The sequence below is a fragment of the Bos grunniens genome, chromosome 6 (assembly GCF_055505025.1).
Source record: "Bos grunniens cultivar Pamir isolate PY7600 chromosome 6, Bosgru_T2T1.0, whole genome shotgun sequence".
NCBI lineage: Eukaryota > Metazoa > Chordata > Mammalia > Artiodactyla > Bovidae > Bos > Bos grunniens.
In genome coordinates this window covers 92,865,205-92,881,819 of record NC_141170.1, presented here as the reverse complement: position 1 = coordinate 92,881,819, position 16,615 = coordinate 92,865,205, and the positions used below count along the sequence as shown (strand labels likewise).

The 16,615-nt window shown below is 36.9% G+C and overlaps 1 protein-coding gene across 2 annotated transcripts in view; it reads right to left on the bottom strand.

Annotated features, from left to right (window-relative positions):
- The window catches only part of METAP1 (methionyl aminopeptidase 1), a 54,768-nt gene that overhangs the window by 13,321 nt on the left and 24,832 nt on the right, over positions 1 to 16,615 (bottom strand). For both annotated transcript variants that reach the window (XM_086406695.1, XM_086406696.1), the window contains exons 3-9: positions 15,814 to 15,926; positions 14,810 to 14,870; positions 9,019 to 9,110; positions 8,203 to 8,286; positions 4,669 to 4,807; positions 3,035 to 3,166; positions 93 to 236 (exon numbers count right to left, since the gene is read on the bottom strand). In XM_086406695.1, the coding sequence (XP_086262821.1) occupies positions 93 to 236; positions 3,035 to 3,166; positions 4,669 to 4,807; positions 8,203 to 8,286; positions 9,019 to 9,110; positions 14,810 to 14,870; positions 15,814 to 15,926 (765 nt within the window). The remainder of the gene's footprint in view (positions 1 to 92; positions 237 to 3,034; positions 3,167 to 4,668; positions 4,808 to 8,202; positions 8,287 to 9,018; positions 9,111 to 14,809; positions 14,871 to 15,813; positions 15,927 to 16,615) is intronic.

Genomic DNA, 16,615 nt, shown 5'->3' with positions numbered 1-16,615 from the left:
GATACAAAACTGTGGGTCCTGTTAAATGTTTGGGGAAAAAATATCTGCTAAATAAACAGTCAGCCAATACAAACTCTTTGGACAGTACTTACTGGCGTAGTGGGGTACATTGGGGGCTGTATGAAAAAGCTTGTGAATTCCATGCCCACAGTAACTTCGAACAACTGAAAATCCATTTGCTTGTGCATGCTTCTGGATAATGTTTCCCAATTCTCTGTATCGAACACCAGGCTTTACTGAAAGGAAAAGAGAAGATTCGTGGCAAAGGGAAAGAGTAACTGATAATTACTAAGCAATCACTATCTATGCCAGGAACCATTCTGAAGGTTTTACACGCCTACACCTAAGACTTTCAAGATGAGGAAATCGAAGCTCAGAGAGGTTAGACTGCCAGGAAACGATGAAGCTGAGAGTCAAGCTAGCAGCACCTGGTTCCTCCTTTGCTGCAGAAGAGGAGGGGCTGTGCAGCAGTCAGGGGCTGGGAGCAGCACCACTTGCTCTCTGAACAAACAAAGAGACTGGAAAACACACTTCTCTTCCTCACCTTCTCTAAGGTCAGTGGGCTTTCCATTAAAGCGAGCAGGAGAGATAAGAGAATAAAGAGCATCAGGAGAAAAAGGAACATTCATAAGGAAACTGACTTGTCTTTGGTTTCAGTCTGGTCGACTTTTCAAAGAATTGCTTCCCCTGGGCATCTTTATCCCCATATAAGTGGTTCTCAAATTGTTCATTTGCCTCTCAAGAAAATCTTGGGAGTAGGATGTAGAAAGGTACTTCTCACTATATACTTCCTGCCCTGTTTATTTTTTATGACTTTTACCATTGTTTAAACAAAAACCAGAAGAAGTGGTTCTTATTGCTGCTACGGCTCTCCTAGCACTGGGACCCCAGGATTTGGGCTCTGCTGGATTCGTGGGGGGTCCAGCCACAGTACTGGGGGTCCCCCCCTCCCTACAGTCTCTTTCTCTGCCAGCTTATTTCCAACCTGAGGTTCAGACACACCACATCCTCTCCAGCCAATCACATTTCTGGGCAAATGGCTTAAGGAATCATTTTCATAACATTTACTTGCTCTTAACCGTATGGACCAGCTTGGTTGTTTTTTTATTGGGAGGTAGGGCAGGGGAGATTAATGATTTCTGAGGAACATGCTGACTTGCATAATGATTTTCTTGCATTCCCACCCAAGCCTTCTTACCAGCCCCAGTCAGCAGGGAGGAAAGCAAAATTTTAACCCATGCTGCACATACAATAAAGGAAATACCTGTTCAACAATAATGATGCAGTGTGAGAATGGAGACTTCTCCCTAATTCTCAAGCCAGAGGCAATTCTGGTCCCAGGGGTACACTTCATAGAATCTGGAGACATTTTTTTGGCTGTCACAACCTGGAGAGGTGGTGCAACCGGCCTCCAGTGAATAGAGACCAGGCATGCTACTAAGCATCCTGTGGTACACAGGACAGGCCCCCACGACACAGCATCATCAGACTCAAAATGCCGCAAACGTGCAGGCTGAGGAGCCCTATTCTGGAAAGCTAATTTCACAGTTGGTCCAACTCTCCACAGCTCTGAACCAGGATGGGCAGTCAAATTATCAGAAAACAACAGGCAGGAATGATCCATACACAGGAGTTAATAGCACTTTCCAGAGATTAGGCAACTTCTACTCTTGGTTGTCTACTGTTCTAAAGATTTTAGTTCCTTAGCAAGTTTCATTCCTATGACTTTGTAAAACAACATTCCAGCCATCTGGTTATTTTGATCAACTCATAGAGAAGCAAAAGAGATATAAATATTAAACTCTAAAAATTATTTAAACCTAAAGCTTCCAAAATAAGATACTAAATATTAAAGTTCTCATCTCACAATACCACCGTGAATATCAAAGTTTTCAAGTATAATCAACAGTGAATTAAAAGGAAAGGAAAATCTCACATACTGATATATAAAAATAATCACATGCTTTCACTTTTCATTCCTCTGATTTTATTAAATTAGTAAAAATTATACCATCTCCTTTATTTGCCTAAGAACGCTGTCCTGTCCTATACAGTGTAGATGATACATCAGATCTATTTAATGGTGGGGCAGGGCTGGATAATACACTGACCAGTAATGCTCAAACGCTGTGAATTCCACCTCAAGAGTTGTTGGCCCTCAAACTGTCCTTCTAATAGTCTGTTTACATTTGCAACAAGCCTTTCTTTCTCTTTCCTCACAAGATATTGCATAAATTTTTAAAAACCATGGATAAACTGTTTGTACGAACAAAGACAGACACAGTCTGAGAAAAGTCCCACAGAAATACACCTCACCAAAGACATTATTCACTGTAATAGCAAGACACCTGGAAAATACCAAAATCCAGGAGGGGAAAAGTTGTAGACGTTTTTATACTGTGGAATAAAACATAAAGCAAAAGGATAGGTAGATCTATGCATGCAGGCATGTACATGTTCTAATATGGAAAGATCTCTAAGCTATTATTAGTTGAAAAAGTACTAAATTACATAATACTACAATATTATGATTCCATTTAACCTAACTAAACACATACATGTGTAATAATGTACTATGGAGAAAAAAAAAACCTAAATGTTAAAAATGGACACCTCTAGAAAAGAGACATTTAAAAAAAGGAAAGGCAAGTATAAAGGAAAATCACTCATGTTTTCCTCTCATAATCTGATGCAGTCTTATAGTTTTTTATAATAAGAGAACAGAACACTTATGAAAGAATTAAAAAGTAGGAGAAAAGTTACAGTCTGGAACTATCAATACATTCTTCCCCATTTATCAGTAAATGAAAAGGAAGATAAATCATAGAAGAGACAAAGGAATAAGCAATAATTCAGTCCATCTTCATCAAGGGATTCTCAAGTCATCTTTAAACCTACTGCTGCCAAACCCAAAGCTAACTCAGGTCGGGCAGAAGCACAGCTGGAAGGGACCAGGCATGCATGGTGCAATGACAGGTCACTCGAGCCCCACACTACTCAGCAGCTTCAGCGGGTGCCCAGCCCTGAGGCTCACCTGCATCAATGGCTTGCATCAGGCACTCATACGTGGTCTGAACCAGTTTCCGAGCTCCCTCGTCCACGTCTCCAACAAAAAATGTTTCATTCAGGTCCCCATGATAACCATTCCGATAAAGAGTGATGTCCACTGCAAAAGAATGTGCAAACATAAAGACCACATTTGTTTTTATCTCAAAATTCAAATTCTGCTGACACGACAGAATCAAGCAGGTTAATGAAAAAAATAACTTCTAAGCAACACCAATGAATAAATAACTTAACACCCAATAGATATTTCTTGTCTATAATGCACCTAAACTCACTGTAGAGGACAGGTCTGTGGTCACATAGCACAAGCCAGACGGGCTTCAAAGCTCTTAGAACAGCGATTAAATCGTTTATGGCAAAAGAATAATGTATCCCCCCGGATACATTTCCGCAAGATCAATAACCCAAGTTAATAACATTAAACAAAGGACTCTGCCACACTGTGACATCAAACAGAAAATACTGCTTTCTCTCATTATCTTTAACAAGTTTTTCCTCATCCTAGTCAATCAATAAACAGAAACATTTACACTATTCTACAGTTATTTTTCAAAAACTCATTTGCCTTTCACTTATTTGTGACTATTCATACTTCTCTTTGTCTTCATGTTTAAAAATACAGATTACCACTACACCACTAAGCCACACTAAGCTAAATGTATCCTCGAGAGCACACTGAATTAGTATTTTTAAACCATAAATCTTCAATCAAGTTATAATACCACAGTATAGATGTATTGGCTCTAGCACAACACACACATTCCTGAAAAACCTCATAATATATGCATGCAAAAAAAAAAATAGAGCTTATATGTAAATTAGCATTGGGCAGACCTCTCAAAACCTAGGGAGTTTTATAAACTGATACTCCAAATGTAGCAAAAACAATTCATATAAAAACAGCGTCAGTCAAGTCTCCACTACCATTCACAGCCAGCATCACAGTTTGTCCATTCTCTGTAGCCTTTAACACTTGGGCTCATGCTTCCTTGTTTAATACATAGATTCTTAAAGGTATCTGATTATTAAAGAAACCAAGTTCATCACTATTAAAAATATCATCGAGGGGAGTCTAACTCATCAATTTATTTTTTAATTACAGAGGGAACCATCTTGGCAGCTTCTTTCTCTGCACTCGCAGTTTCCCAAAACAGCTGAACACAGTGGTCCCTAAAGCCACTTTCGAAACTTAACATCAAGGACAGTACTTCTGCAGAATTTTGAGCCTTTTTTCTTAAGGTCTTCGCATATTACTATCCTCTTCACATATTACATATTCTCTTTATCTGTAATAGTGGACTAAAAGGAGTAAGAAAACAATCCCACTTGAATCAATTATTAGTTCCACATTTCACTGACACTCTTCATTTACCAGTCACATATTAAAGCTCTGCATTAAAGAACTTGTAACAAACACATTATACTAGAAGTGTCTTGAAAGCAGTTAACTGAAAACCACAAAATAGGTTTCCAGAGATTTTAAATTTAAGTTTTAAATATGAAAAAAATAAGTTAAAGACAAGTGAAGAAGATGCAAGTCACTATCAGACTCCCAAAATCTTGTTTCTTAGTTCACAGCAACAAAAGCCACACATTTCTTACCATTAACAATATCACCTTCTTGCAAAGGCCGTCTGTCTGGAATTCCATGGCAAATCACTTCATTCACTGAAGTACAACAAGACTTCGGGAAATTATAATAATTCAGGGGTGAAGGATAGCAGTTTCTTGCAATGCATGCCTATAATAAATTAAAAATAAAGTAATTTGGAATGTGCAAAAGAAAAAGCTAGTATGCATGCAATTAATCAGATTTTAAAATCTGAAAAATGTGGAAAAACCTGTTGTACAGATGTTCCTAATGAAAAACCTATTTAATATTTTACTTTAGAAATAATAGTAGATACTACTTTTAGTATCAAACAGTAGGGTTTCTAACAGTCAGCAAACCAGTTTACCAATAATTGCAAAAGAAAAGCAAATTCACGCATTACAAATATTTACAAACATATACAAATGTCACTATATGAAGATTTATTTTAGAATTACCAACTCCTTATGAAAAATATATTAAATATTAATGTGCACAGTTAATTTTAATGCTTATATAAATGCCTCTATCCCTATGACCAAAAAAATAAATACTACTCCAGTACTCTTGCCTGGAAAATCCCATGGATGGAGGAGCCTGGTGGGCTGCAGTCCATGGGGTCGCTAAGAGTCGGACATGACTGAGCGACTTCACTTTCACTTTTCACTTTCATGCATTGGAGAAGGAAATGGCAACCCACTCCAGTGTTCTTGCCTGGAGAATCCCAGGGACGGAGGGGCCAGGTGGCTGCTGTCTATGGGGTCGAACAGAGTCGGACACTGCTGAAGTGACTTAGCAGCAGCAGTAATAATTAAGAACCTGCCAATCTGCCTGCAACATGGGAGACCAGGGTTCAATTCCTGATTCAGGAAGATCCCATGGACAAGGGAATGGCTACCTACTCCAGGATTCTTGCCTGGAAAATTCCATGGATAGAGAATTCCATGTGTACTGGAATTCCTGGTGTACTACAGTCCATGGGGTCGCAAAGAGTCAGACATGACAGAGCAACAATACTTTCACTTTCAAAGTATTTCCAGAGACGTTCATATAGAACATTCATACGAACATTCATGTAGGAACAAAAAAGCAATCACTAAGAAAATGATCTAGTTCTCCATAAACAAGTCTTATGTTACTTGGATGTTTTTATACAGTGGTAGTCACAGCGTACATGATTTCTCTTTCCATACTGCCAGTCTTCAGACTAGTAATTTTTAAACAGCTGCCTAAAATACAGTTTGTGAAATGTACTATAATTTTATTGGTAATTCTACTATTACTTAAAATTTAGTGTTCTCAACTACAAATATTATAACCAATAACTATTATGCCTATCATTTTTCCTTTAACAATCTGCTTCTGTAATTCTCACAGCAGTCCACATAGTAGTTAAGAACACACAGAAGCAGACTGCATTGACTAAAAATGCCAGCTCCGTTACTTTTCAGTTGAATAACCCTGGGCAACTTCACCTCTCTCTGCCTCAGTTTCCTAATCTATAAAATAGAGATGAGAGTAGTGCCTACCTCAGAGTTGTTGGGAGATGAGATGAGTTGGTAAAATAAGCACATAAGAGTCCCTGGCCTACAGGAAGCATTCAAACTGCTACTGGTGCATAACCATATACAACCCTGGGCCATGGTGGATGGGGGGGCGGGGGCAGTGAGTGGGCACAATGATCCCCTTCCTGCCTAGTCCAAAATCCACATAAAACTTGACTGCCCCCCCCCATTTTACTAATACACTATGGCTGATCTTACCAAAAACAGAAATTAACACATACTTTGTATGTTACATGTATTATGTACTGTATTCTTACAATAAAGTAAGCTAGAGAAAATATTATTTTAAAAATCATTAGAGAAAATATATTTACAGTACATATATATATTTACTGAAAAAAATTCACATATAAGAAGACCCATGCAGCTCAAACCCATGTTGTTCAAGGGTCAACTATATTTTATAATATATTGAATAACCCCAAATTAGGATTTATAATGTCAAATAAAAAAAAATGTTATAGACATTTTTATAGCTCAAGACACATTGTCAAATATCTTTCCAAAAGGATAGTCCCAATTTAAATGCCATCACCATGAAAAAGAGTACCAGTTTCACCATCTTCAGAGAGGTAATGGACATAAATATCTTTAAAATACTTCCTAATTTAGAAGGTTTTATGACTTGCATTTGCTTGATTACGAGAGCAGGTTTAATTAGCCTTCCATGTGATTTAGTAACTAGTTACTGCTCTTCTGTTATGAACAACCTAACCATATCATGTGTGCACTCATCTACTACAGGGTTTTAAGGTCTCTCCTTGGTGGATAAGCAATCTTTTTTATTAAGTATACCTGGACTTCCCTGGTGGTTTAGCGGTTAGGAATCTACCTGCCAATGCAGGGGACATGAGTTCGATCACTGGTCCAGGAGGATCCCACATGCCATGAGACAACTGCACCCATGTGCCGCCACTACTGAGCCCACATGCCTAGAGTCTGAGCTCTACAACAAGAGAAGCCACCACAGCGCGAAGCCCGTGCACTGCAACAGAGTAGCCTCTTGCTTGCCAGAACTAGAGAAGGCCTGTGCTCAGCACCAAAGACCCAGCACAGTCAAAAAAACTAAATTAAAAAAAAAATTTTTTTTAATATCCCTATACTATATTTCCAGTGGTCATGTATGGATGTGAGAGTTGGACTGTGAAGAAAGCTGAGCACCAAAGAATTGATGCTTTTGAACTGTGGTGTTGGAGAAAACTCTTGAGAGTCCCTTGGACTGCAAGGAGGCCCAACCAGTCCATTGCAAAGGAGATCAGTCCTGGGTGTTCACTGGAAGGACTGATGCTAAAGCTGAAACTCCAATACTTTGGCCACCTCATGCAGAGTTGACTCATTGGAAAAGACCCTGATGCTGGGAGGGATTGGGGGCAGGAGGAGAAGGGGACGACAGAGGATGAGATGGCTGGATGGCATCACCGACTCAATGGACACGAATCTGAGTAGACTCTGGGAGTTGGTGATGGACAGGAAGGCCTGGCGTGCTGCAATTCATGGGGTCGCAAAGAGTCCAACAAGCCTGAGAGATTGAAGTGAACTGATACTATATTTACTACAAACATGTATCTGGTCTCTTTGTAGCCTTGTTATTGTAAATAGATTAAAAAAGGAAACATTTTTTACCACTAGTTTCAGAAGTTATATTTTTTGACTTCAGAATATTTGACACACATGGTAGCATGATTTACCTAAAGCACTAATAAAATTAATCATCTTGTAAAAGCTAAACTAAAATGTTATGAAATGTGACATTTCAGAAACAAGGTACTTCGGGCTTACCTCAGACCCCAATATCAGATACTTACAGATGGGATAATGTCTGTTGAATACTTTTTATATTTGAAACAAAGTGAAAAATTTGCTTTCAAATTAGTTTTTAGCCAAGTGTAGATATTCAGAACTTAGGTTTACTTTATTTATAAGTCTAAGACAGCTAACAGTACAGAAAAATTTCTCAAAGCATAAAAGTACAATTCTTACTAAGTGTACAGCATGATCTATTTCTTCAGTAGTTACACCTGGTTTAATCAGCCCAGCGGCAATGTCCAATACTTCTCTAGCAAGCTGTAAAAGAGAAACACTTCATACATTAGAGAAGAAATGAAGTAGCATTAGAAATCTGTATCCTCTGTACTAACTTAGATTTTATGGGATACTGACAAAATGAATCTCACCTTGAATATAATAATCCTGAATTTTTATAACTATTTACATGTATTTGTAACATATTTTTAATACCCATTAATAAATGTGTATGTCTGTCTGTGTAAACATATAAATAAAATTGGGCTAGCTAGCAAATGGTTTAATTAGTACACTTGACTGATTTCTATGCAAAAATGTACATCTTAAGTACTCTAAACAATAATCAAGTGATGAAGTTTGAGGCTTCTCACAGTTCTACAATGGAGAAGGAAAGGGAGGGAAATAAAAGAATAGATAAATGATTTTCATCAAAGAACCATAGGAAATAACTATTACATAAAGAATGGACAGAGAACAGGGTCCTACTGCATAGTACAGAAAACCATATTCAATATCCTGGAATAAACATAATGGTAAAGAATATAAAAAAGAATGTATACATAACTGAATCACTTAGATGTACAGCAGAAATTAATACAACATTGTAAATCAACTATACTTTAATGAAAATTTTTTTTCAAAAAAAAAAAAACGGCCAGTCACAGTCTTACTAGGTAACATTTGCCACCTTTGTACATGTGCAAATCATTGACTTCATTTGTTCTAACTACTTAAACAAGTCCTATCCTAGGAGGAGGGGAAAACTCTTACCCTACATACGAGCCGCATCCCTTCTATATCTTCAGATGAGAGTAACTTAATTTGAGAAGTACCTTTAAGAGCTTGCTCAGATTCAGACATTCCTGGAAAAGAAAATCACTAAGTAAAACCAAAATGAACAAAAAGATGTAGTATATAAAAGCATAATTACTCCCCAATGATAAAATAATAGTCAGTCTAATTCACACAATGGTATTTCATAATATGGGAGGGTCCAGGTCAGGGTTTCCGAAAAAATACTTTCAACATGAAATTTGCTAAACAAACTGAAGGAAGAATTCTAAAGAACAAATTTTCAGATTTATTAGAAATCAGTCAAGATGGCATATTTATTATTTGACAGGCAGTGTGTAATAAGGTCAATAAATGATTTTTTGAACAGCACCATATAATTAATTTATATTTGTTTTCATGATCATCTTCTATGTAGCAAGCATATATCAACAACTGATGAATTAATTACACTCATTTATTTTCTAAAACTGGAACCTAAGTCAGTGTTTTTCAAACTACAACTTATGATCATTTAGTGGCTATTAGAGGGCTATGACTTAACATTTGTTTAAAGTAAATAAACTGAATAGAAAATAGACTATATACAGGCTGTTGTGAAATCTTTGGCTGTTAATTTATACACACACATATATACAGATTATGTTATAAAATACAGTTCTCACTCCAGTTCACAATCAAAAAAAGTTTGAAAAATACTGCCCTAAGAATTTTCACTAATAAAATCAGCTTAATTTATTCATATACTGAGAAGCATTAAAGCTAGTATAATAATAATTTCAAAATCTGACAAAAAGACTATAACCATAAACTACTCTTTATAAATGCTGATATAAAAATCCCAAATAAAATATTATCTAGCAAAATCCAAAAAACACATAGTACACTATGAATTGAGTGAAATTCATATTGGAAAGACAAGTATAATTCAATATTAACTATCAATATAACTCATCATAGTCATAGATTAAAGATTGGAAAATAAATGATCATCTAGAAAGATAGCTCTGATAACACAACCAGCTACCACCTTTACATGATAAATACAAATCTCAAGCCAAGAACCAACATCGTGGAATGCCCACTATCAGCACTAGTATTGTTAGCACTGTTCTGACAATACCGCAGACGTATTTAACTAGAGAAAGAAATAAGACATATAAACTTAGAAAAGGAACAAAATCTTTATTAATTTCAGATATGATTATATATCCCTAGAACAAGAGAATACCTGGAAAATAACTAGAAATAAGAATTCAGCAAGTTGGCAGATTATAATACATAAAAATCAATAACTCTGCCATACACAAAGTGAAAGTGAAAGTTGCTCGGTCGTGGACACTCTTTGCAACCCCATGGACTGGAGAGTCCCTGGAATTCTCCAGGCCACAATACTGGAGTGGGTAGCCATTCCCTTCTCCAGGGGATCTTCCCAACACAGGGATCAAACCCAGGTATTCCCCACCGCAGGCAGATTCTTTACCAGCTGAGCCACAGGGAAGCCCAAGAATACTGGACTGGGTAGCCTATCCCTTCTCCAGCGGATCTTCCCAACCCAGGAATCGAACCAGGGTCTCCTGCATTGCAGGCGGATTCTTTACCAACTGAGCTATGAAAAAAACAAATCAAAAAATACAGAAGATACTATATTCACAAGAATAACTTAAAGAGATAAAGTATCCAGGAATAACTTAATGTTAAAAGACCTAATGAAGAAAATTTTTAAATACCACTGAAAGACATACAGGAGACTTAAATAAAACAGAAAAGCATACCCTGTTCTTGGATAGGAAGACTCAATATTGTAAAGGTGTCAATTCTTCCAAAGTTAGTCTATAAATTTAATACTATCCCTATAAAAAATGGTAATGGGACATTTTTAGAAACCAGACAAGCTGATCCTAAATTTCACATGGAAAAACAAACATGCAAGAAGAGTCAGGAAAATTCTGAAAAAGAGAGCAACAAGGCCTACCAAATATTAAAACACTCCATGCTGCTGCTGCTGCTGCTGCTGCTAAGTCGCCTCAGTCGTGTCCGACTCTGTGCGACCCCATAGACGGCAGCCCATCAGGCTCCCCCGTCCCTGGGATTCTCCAGGCAAGAACACTGGAGCGGGTAAAACACTCAATAGCTATAATAATTAAGTTTGGTGATGGCATATGATTAGACAAATGGGTTAATGAAACAGAACAGAATCCAAAAATAGACCCAAAGATATATGAAAATATAATACAGTGATACAGGTTACATTTTAAATCAGTAAGAAAAAGACTGATTGTTAAAAACAACCAGTGACGTGACAATCAGATATTCTTCTGGGAAAAAATTAAGTTGCAGCCCTACTTCACTCCTAATAATAAATAAGTTTCACATGGGCCCAAAATTTTATCACACACACAAAAAGAGTAAAATCACAGAAATAGTAGAAGAAATCATAGGAAAATATTCTTATTATCTCTGAACCAAAAAGGTCTTCCTAGGTCATAAAGCCATAAACACCTTAAAAGAAAACACTGACAAATTTTGCTACAAAATAATGTTGAAAGTTTGTCATAAATGTAAAGTTATAAACAAAGACAAAAATGTAACTATCTGCTTAGGAGAAAACATTTTATAGTACATCAAGAGATTATTTTCCTCAATATAGAAAGAACGTTTATAAGTCAGAAGGAAAAAACTAAGTAATCTGAGAGGGAGAAAAAAGGCTAAGGATATCAATAGACAGTTCAAAAAGAAAAATACAAATGATTTTTAAAAGTAAAGAGATGGGGACTTCCCTGCTGGTCCAGTGGCTAAGACTTTGAATTCCCAATACAGGGGGCCCAGGTTCAATTCGTCAGGGAACTAGATCCCACATACTGCAACTAAGACCTGGCACGGCCCAATAAATAAATTAAATAAATAAATAATAATAAAAGTAAAGAGATGCTCAACCTTACTCATAACTTAAAAATGCAAATTAAAATAAATGCAAAGTATCATTTTTCATCTTTCAGATCAGCAGAGATCATAAAACTTGATAACATACTAAGCTGAGGAAGACAGAAGAAAATAGACTCTCACATGTTTTTAACTGAAGAATCGCTGAGATTTGTAATTATCTCTCAAATTTTTTTAAATGCACGTATCCTGCGATCTAGCTGTTTTACTTTAGACAATTCGCTTATAGAAATGCTCTCGACATGTGCACAAAGATGCACGTGAACAGTGTGCACAAGAGCAGTTCCTGTGGTCAAACTGGAAGAAATAAAACCTGGAAATAATCTAGAAATAAACTGGGAAAAACCTAGAAATAAATTCATAGGAGTCTGGTTTAATAAATTATAACATGTACACACAGTGGAATACTTCACTCATTAAAAACATGGTGGTTAAATATTAAAAGCAAGCTTTTAAAGACAAGAAAACTTGATTGCCATCATTTCTACTTCCAAACATTTCACTTAAAAATAAAGCCTATACAATGAAACACCAAAATTAATGGGGTTATATGAAAAATTTAATAAAATTCCATTAATTATAGTCATATGGATAATAGCATAACAATTCTCAGAGAACATATGAGGCAGTTAATTTTATGTGTCAACTTGGCTAGGCCACAGTAACTAGATACTTGGTCAAATAATATTCTAGATGTTTCTTTTTCATAAGGTTAAAAAAAAAAAATGGTTTTATGTGACCTTATATGGAATATTTACAACATAAAATACAGTACCACAAGGTGAAAAGGCGTATATGCTTGTTCGTTTTTTGTATAACTGGATGGAGAGGGTGCTAACACGTGTATGCACAACAAAGACTGCTGAAAAGTTCTCCAAGAAATCATTAACAGTGATTACTTCTGGGGAAACGTACTCACTTTTCCCTTCATAACATTTTATGCTACCAGAATTTACCTTATCTATGTACTTTTTTCTGAATACCAGACCACCTGACCTGCCTGCCTCTTGGGAAACCTATATGCAGGTCAGGAAGCAACAGTTAGAACTGGACATGGAACAACAGACTGGTTCCAAATAGGAAAGGAGTATGTCAAGGCTGTATATTGTCACCCTGCTTATTTAACTTCTATGCAGAGTACATCATGAGAAACGCTGGACTGGAAGAAGCACAAGCTGGAATCAAGATTGCCAGGAGAAATATCAATCACCTCAGATATGCAGATGACACCACCCTTATGGCAGAAAGTGAAGAGGAACTCAAAAGCCTCTTGATGAAAGTGAAAGTGGAGAGTGAAAAAGTTGGCTTAAAGCTCAACATTCAGAAAACGAAGATCATGGCATCCGGTCCCATCACTTCATGGGAAACAGATGGAGAAACAGTGGAAACAGTGTCAGACTTTATTTTGGGGGGCTCCAAAATCAGTGCAGATGGTGACTGCAGCCATGAAATTAAAAGACGCTTACTCCTTGGAAGGAAAGTTATGACCAACCTAGATAGCATATTCAAAAGCAGAGACATTACTTTGCCAACAAAGGTCCGGCTAGTCAAGGCTATGGTTTTTCCTGTGGTCATGTGTGGATGTGAGAGTTGGACTGTGAAGAAGGCTGAGTGCCGAAGAATTGATGCTTTTGAACTGTGGTGTTGGAGAAGACTCTTGAGAGACCCTTGGACTCTGCAAGGAGATCCAACCAGTCCATTCTGAAGGAGATCAGCCCTGGGATTTCTTTGGAAGGAATGATGCTAAAGCTGAAGTCCAGTACTTTGGCCACCTCATGCGAAGAGTTGACTCATTGGAAAAGACTCTGATGCTGGGAGGGATTGGGGGCAGGAGGAGAAGGGGACGACAGAGGATGAGATGCCTGGATGGCATCACTGACTTGATGGACGTGAGTCTGGGTGAACTCCGGGAGTTGGTGATGGACAGGGAGGCCTGGTGTGCTGCGATTTATGGGGTCGCAAAGAGTCGGACACAACTGAGTGACTGAACTGAACTGAACTGATGCTGCCAATTGGGCATCCCTGGTGGCTCAGTGTTAAGAATCTGCCTACAATGCAGGAGACTGATGTTCAATCCTTGGGGAGGGAAGATCCCCTGGAGTAGGAAATGGCAAACCATTCCAGTATTCTCACCTGGGGAAGTTTCATGGACAGAGTAGCCTGGTAGGCTACAGTCCATGGGGCTGCAAGAGATGGACATGACTTCTCAACTAAACCACCACCATGCTGCAAATTACCTATCTTCTCTGTGTCTCACTATAATTAATATAAAATGGAGAAGACAATAGAACCCACCACAGGAGTGCTCAAAGTATAAAATGGAGTAATACACGTAAAGAAGTTGACACAATGTTTGACACACAGTTATGAAAAAATAAGTATCAATTATAGAATCATCAGCATCACTATTACTATTATTATCATCCCATTACTACTATTTCTATTACTGCTACAATACAGAATCTTTAGTTAGGCATGCACTCAGGACCTCCACCATCTGCTTTTATGTAAACAGATATTATTTAATTAAGGCAGGAGAACATGTTAAAATAACTTTTTTTTAAAAGCTAGAATTTGATATAACAACACAAAATACAGTATTATGTTGGATGTAGCCTTTAACAGCTATATAAACAATGTCTTCAGAACTGATTAGATTTCTAGTGTGAGGAAAGAATTTTTAATTCAAATATTCTAGTTTATCTTGGAAAAAAAATATTAGAAATGCAGCAATGAAAATTTTCTACTAAAAAAGTACTCTTTTCCTTTGCAGTAGTCGTCAAGCTCATAAACTGAAAATATGAAGAAACAGCAGAGCAGAATTTACCTAAAGGGTGATCAGCATAATCTGGTCTTTGAATATAACTTGGCACTGGCCTTGTTGGCATCTGAAAACAACAAAGAAGTTAGCTGGATCCGATTCAAATGTGAAAGTAACTTTCATTATTAAAATCTACTAACAATGCAAATAAAAGTGGGGGGATAAATACCAAATAAAAAAGTTCATTCATCTCATTTAAATGAAAAAAAAAAAAGTTTTACAGGACATCTTAAATATCACACCATGTCTATTTCGTGAGGACTGAGCTTTACTTTCCTGGTGCTACTGTCATGCCCCTTCCCAGAACATGTAAGCGACAGAGAGAGTGCCAGAGGGCACTGAAGATCTATGATTGCACACAGACAGGGGAGGCGCCTGTGTTGTTCCAAACAAATCCGTGAACCAAAGCAATAACGAAATGTTGTCTCGAAGTAAATGTGCACCGTTATGTTCCTGGTCATTATCTCTGGAAACTACGATTAAAGAGACTTTCTTACATTTTTCCAAATTTTAAAAATTAAAGATGTACTTCTTTAATAAAAAGACAACAGTAAAAAGAATTTAAATATTTCAGAATGACAAATTTCAACTTAAATCAATTCCGAGGTTAAGACTCTGAAGTCAGTCCGCCAAAAACACAGGAAGGAGCAAGAGGGGCAGAAAAGTCTTATCTAAATTAAAGTAGAACTATATCACAGTAAAAAAATTTTAGAATAGTAGTAATATATACTCCCATTATCCTGACCTAAAAATATCTATTCTACCTCATTTTTTTTTAATTAAGGAAGTCTTGATCCTTAATCTAAAATTTCTTCTGCTTCATGACTGGCAATTATCCCTACTAACTTGTAAACAACATACCATGAAAGCTAAAAAGCTAGAATGTAACCTTAATCCTAAGCACATGATTCAGAATCGGAATACAAATTATAAGAACCATTTTTAGGAAACTGAAAATTATGAAGACTGGTTTAAAAAAATATTAAATTTTTATTACCTTATTTACTCACCAGTGGATAATGGGGTCTGAGTTTTCCAGTATATCGATAACCTGCCCATGGATCAGTGTTGATATCACCTTCTACAGTCCAGGAAGACACTTCTCGCTTGGCCTTTTCATCTTCTGGGAGATGGACGGATGAATTAGAGAAAGAAATGCCTCAGCACTCAAGCCACTAAGCAGCAGCATATTTTTAACAATCACATACTTGAAAGCCAAGCCAAAGAGCCCAGGCACAAAATCAAGCAAACTTCCACCTTAACCTGAATCCCCAAAATACTATGTTCTTGCTCTATCCACAACCCTCTGCCTCCTGAAAGATCTAAGTGTCTTGGGAGAAAAAGCCCAAACTAAACATATTATCAGTTTTTACACAATGTTGAATAGGAACAGCACGTGGTCAAACTCCTTTTCTCAAATAAATGCTAAATGCATTCTCTCTACAGTGTCAATTTACAGGAAGCCTGTTTTTTGAAATATAAAACGTGAGCCTAGTCAAAACTTCCCAGCTGAGGGCAGACATTATGAAATGGGTTCCATGCTTTTACTAAAAGAACAGATTCTAAATAATCCCCAAGCAAATTTAAAGTTTAAAAAAAAAAAAACAACTTCTCACTTAGCTGATGACAGACTGTCAAGTAAACATTTTTAGTTGCTTTGAAAATTTTATGAGTATCGTCTGCTTTTTTTCAGGATGGAGGTAACAGAAGGAAGAACTATATTAAATTAAAGTAGAACTATATCACAGTAAAAAAATTTTAGAAAAGTAGTAATATGTAAGGGAGTAATAGAAGGGAGTAGGAAAAGGCAAA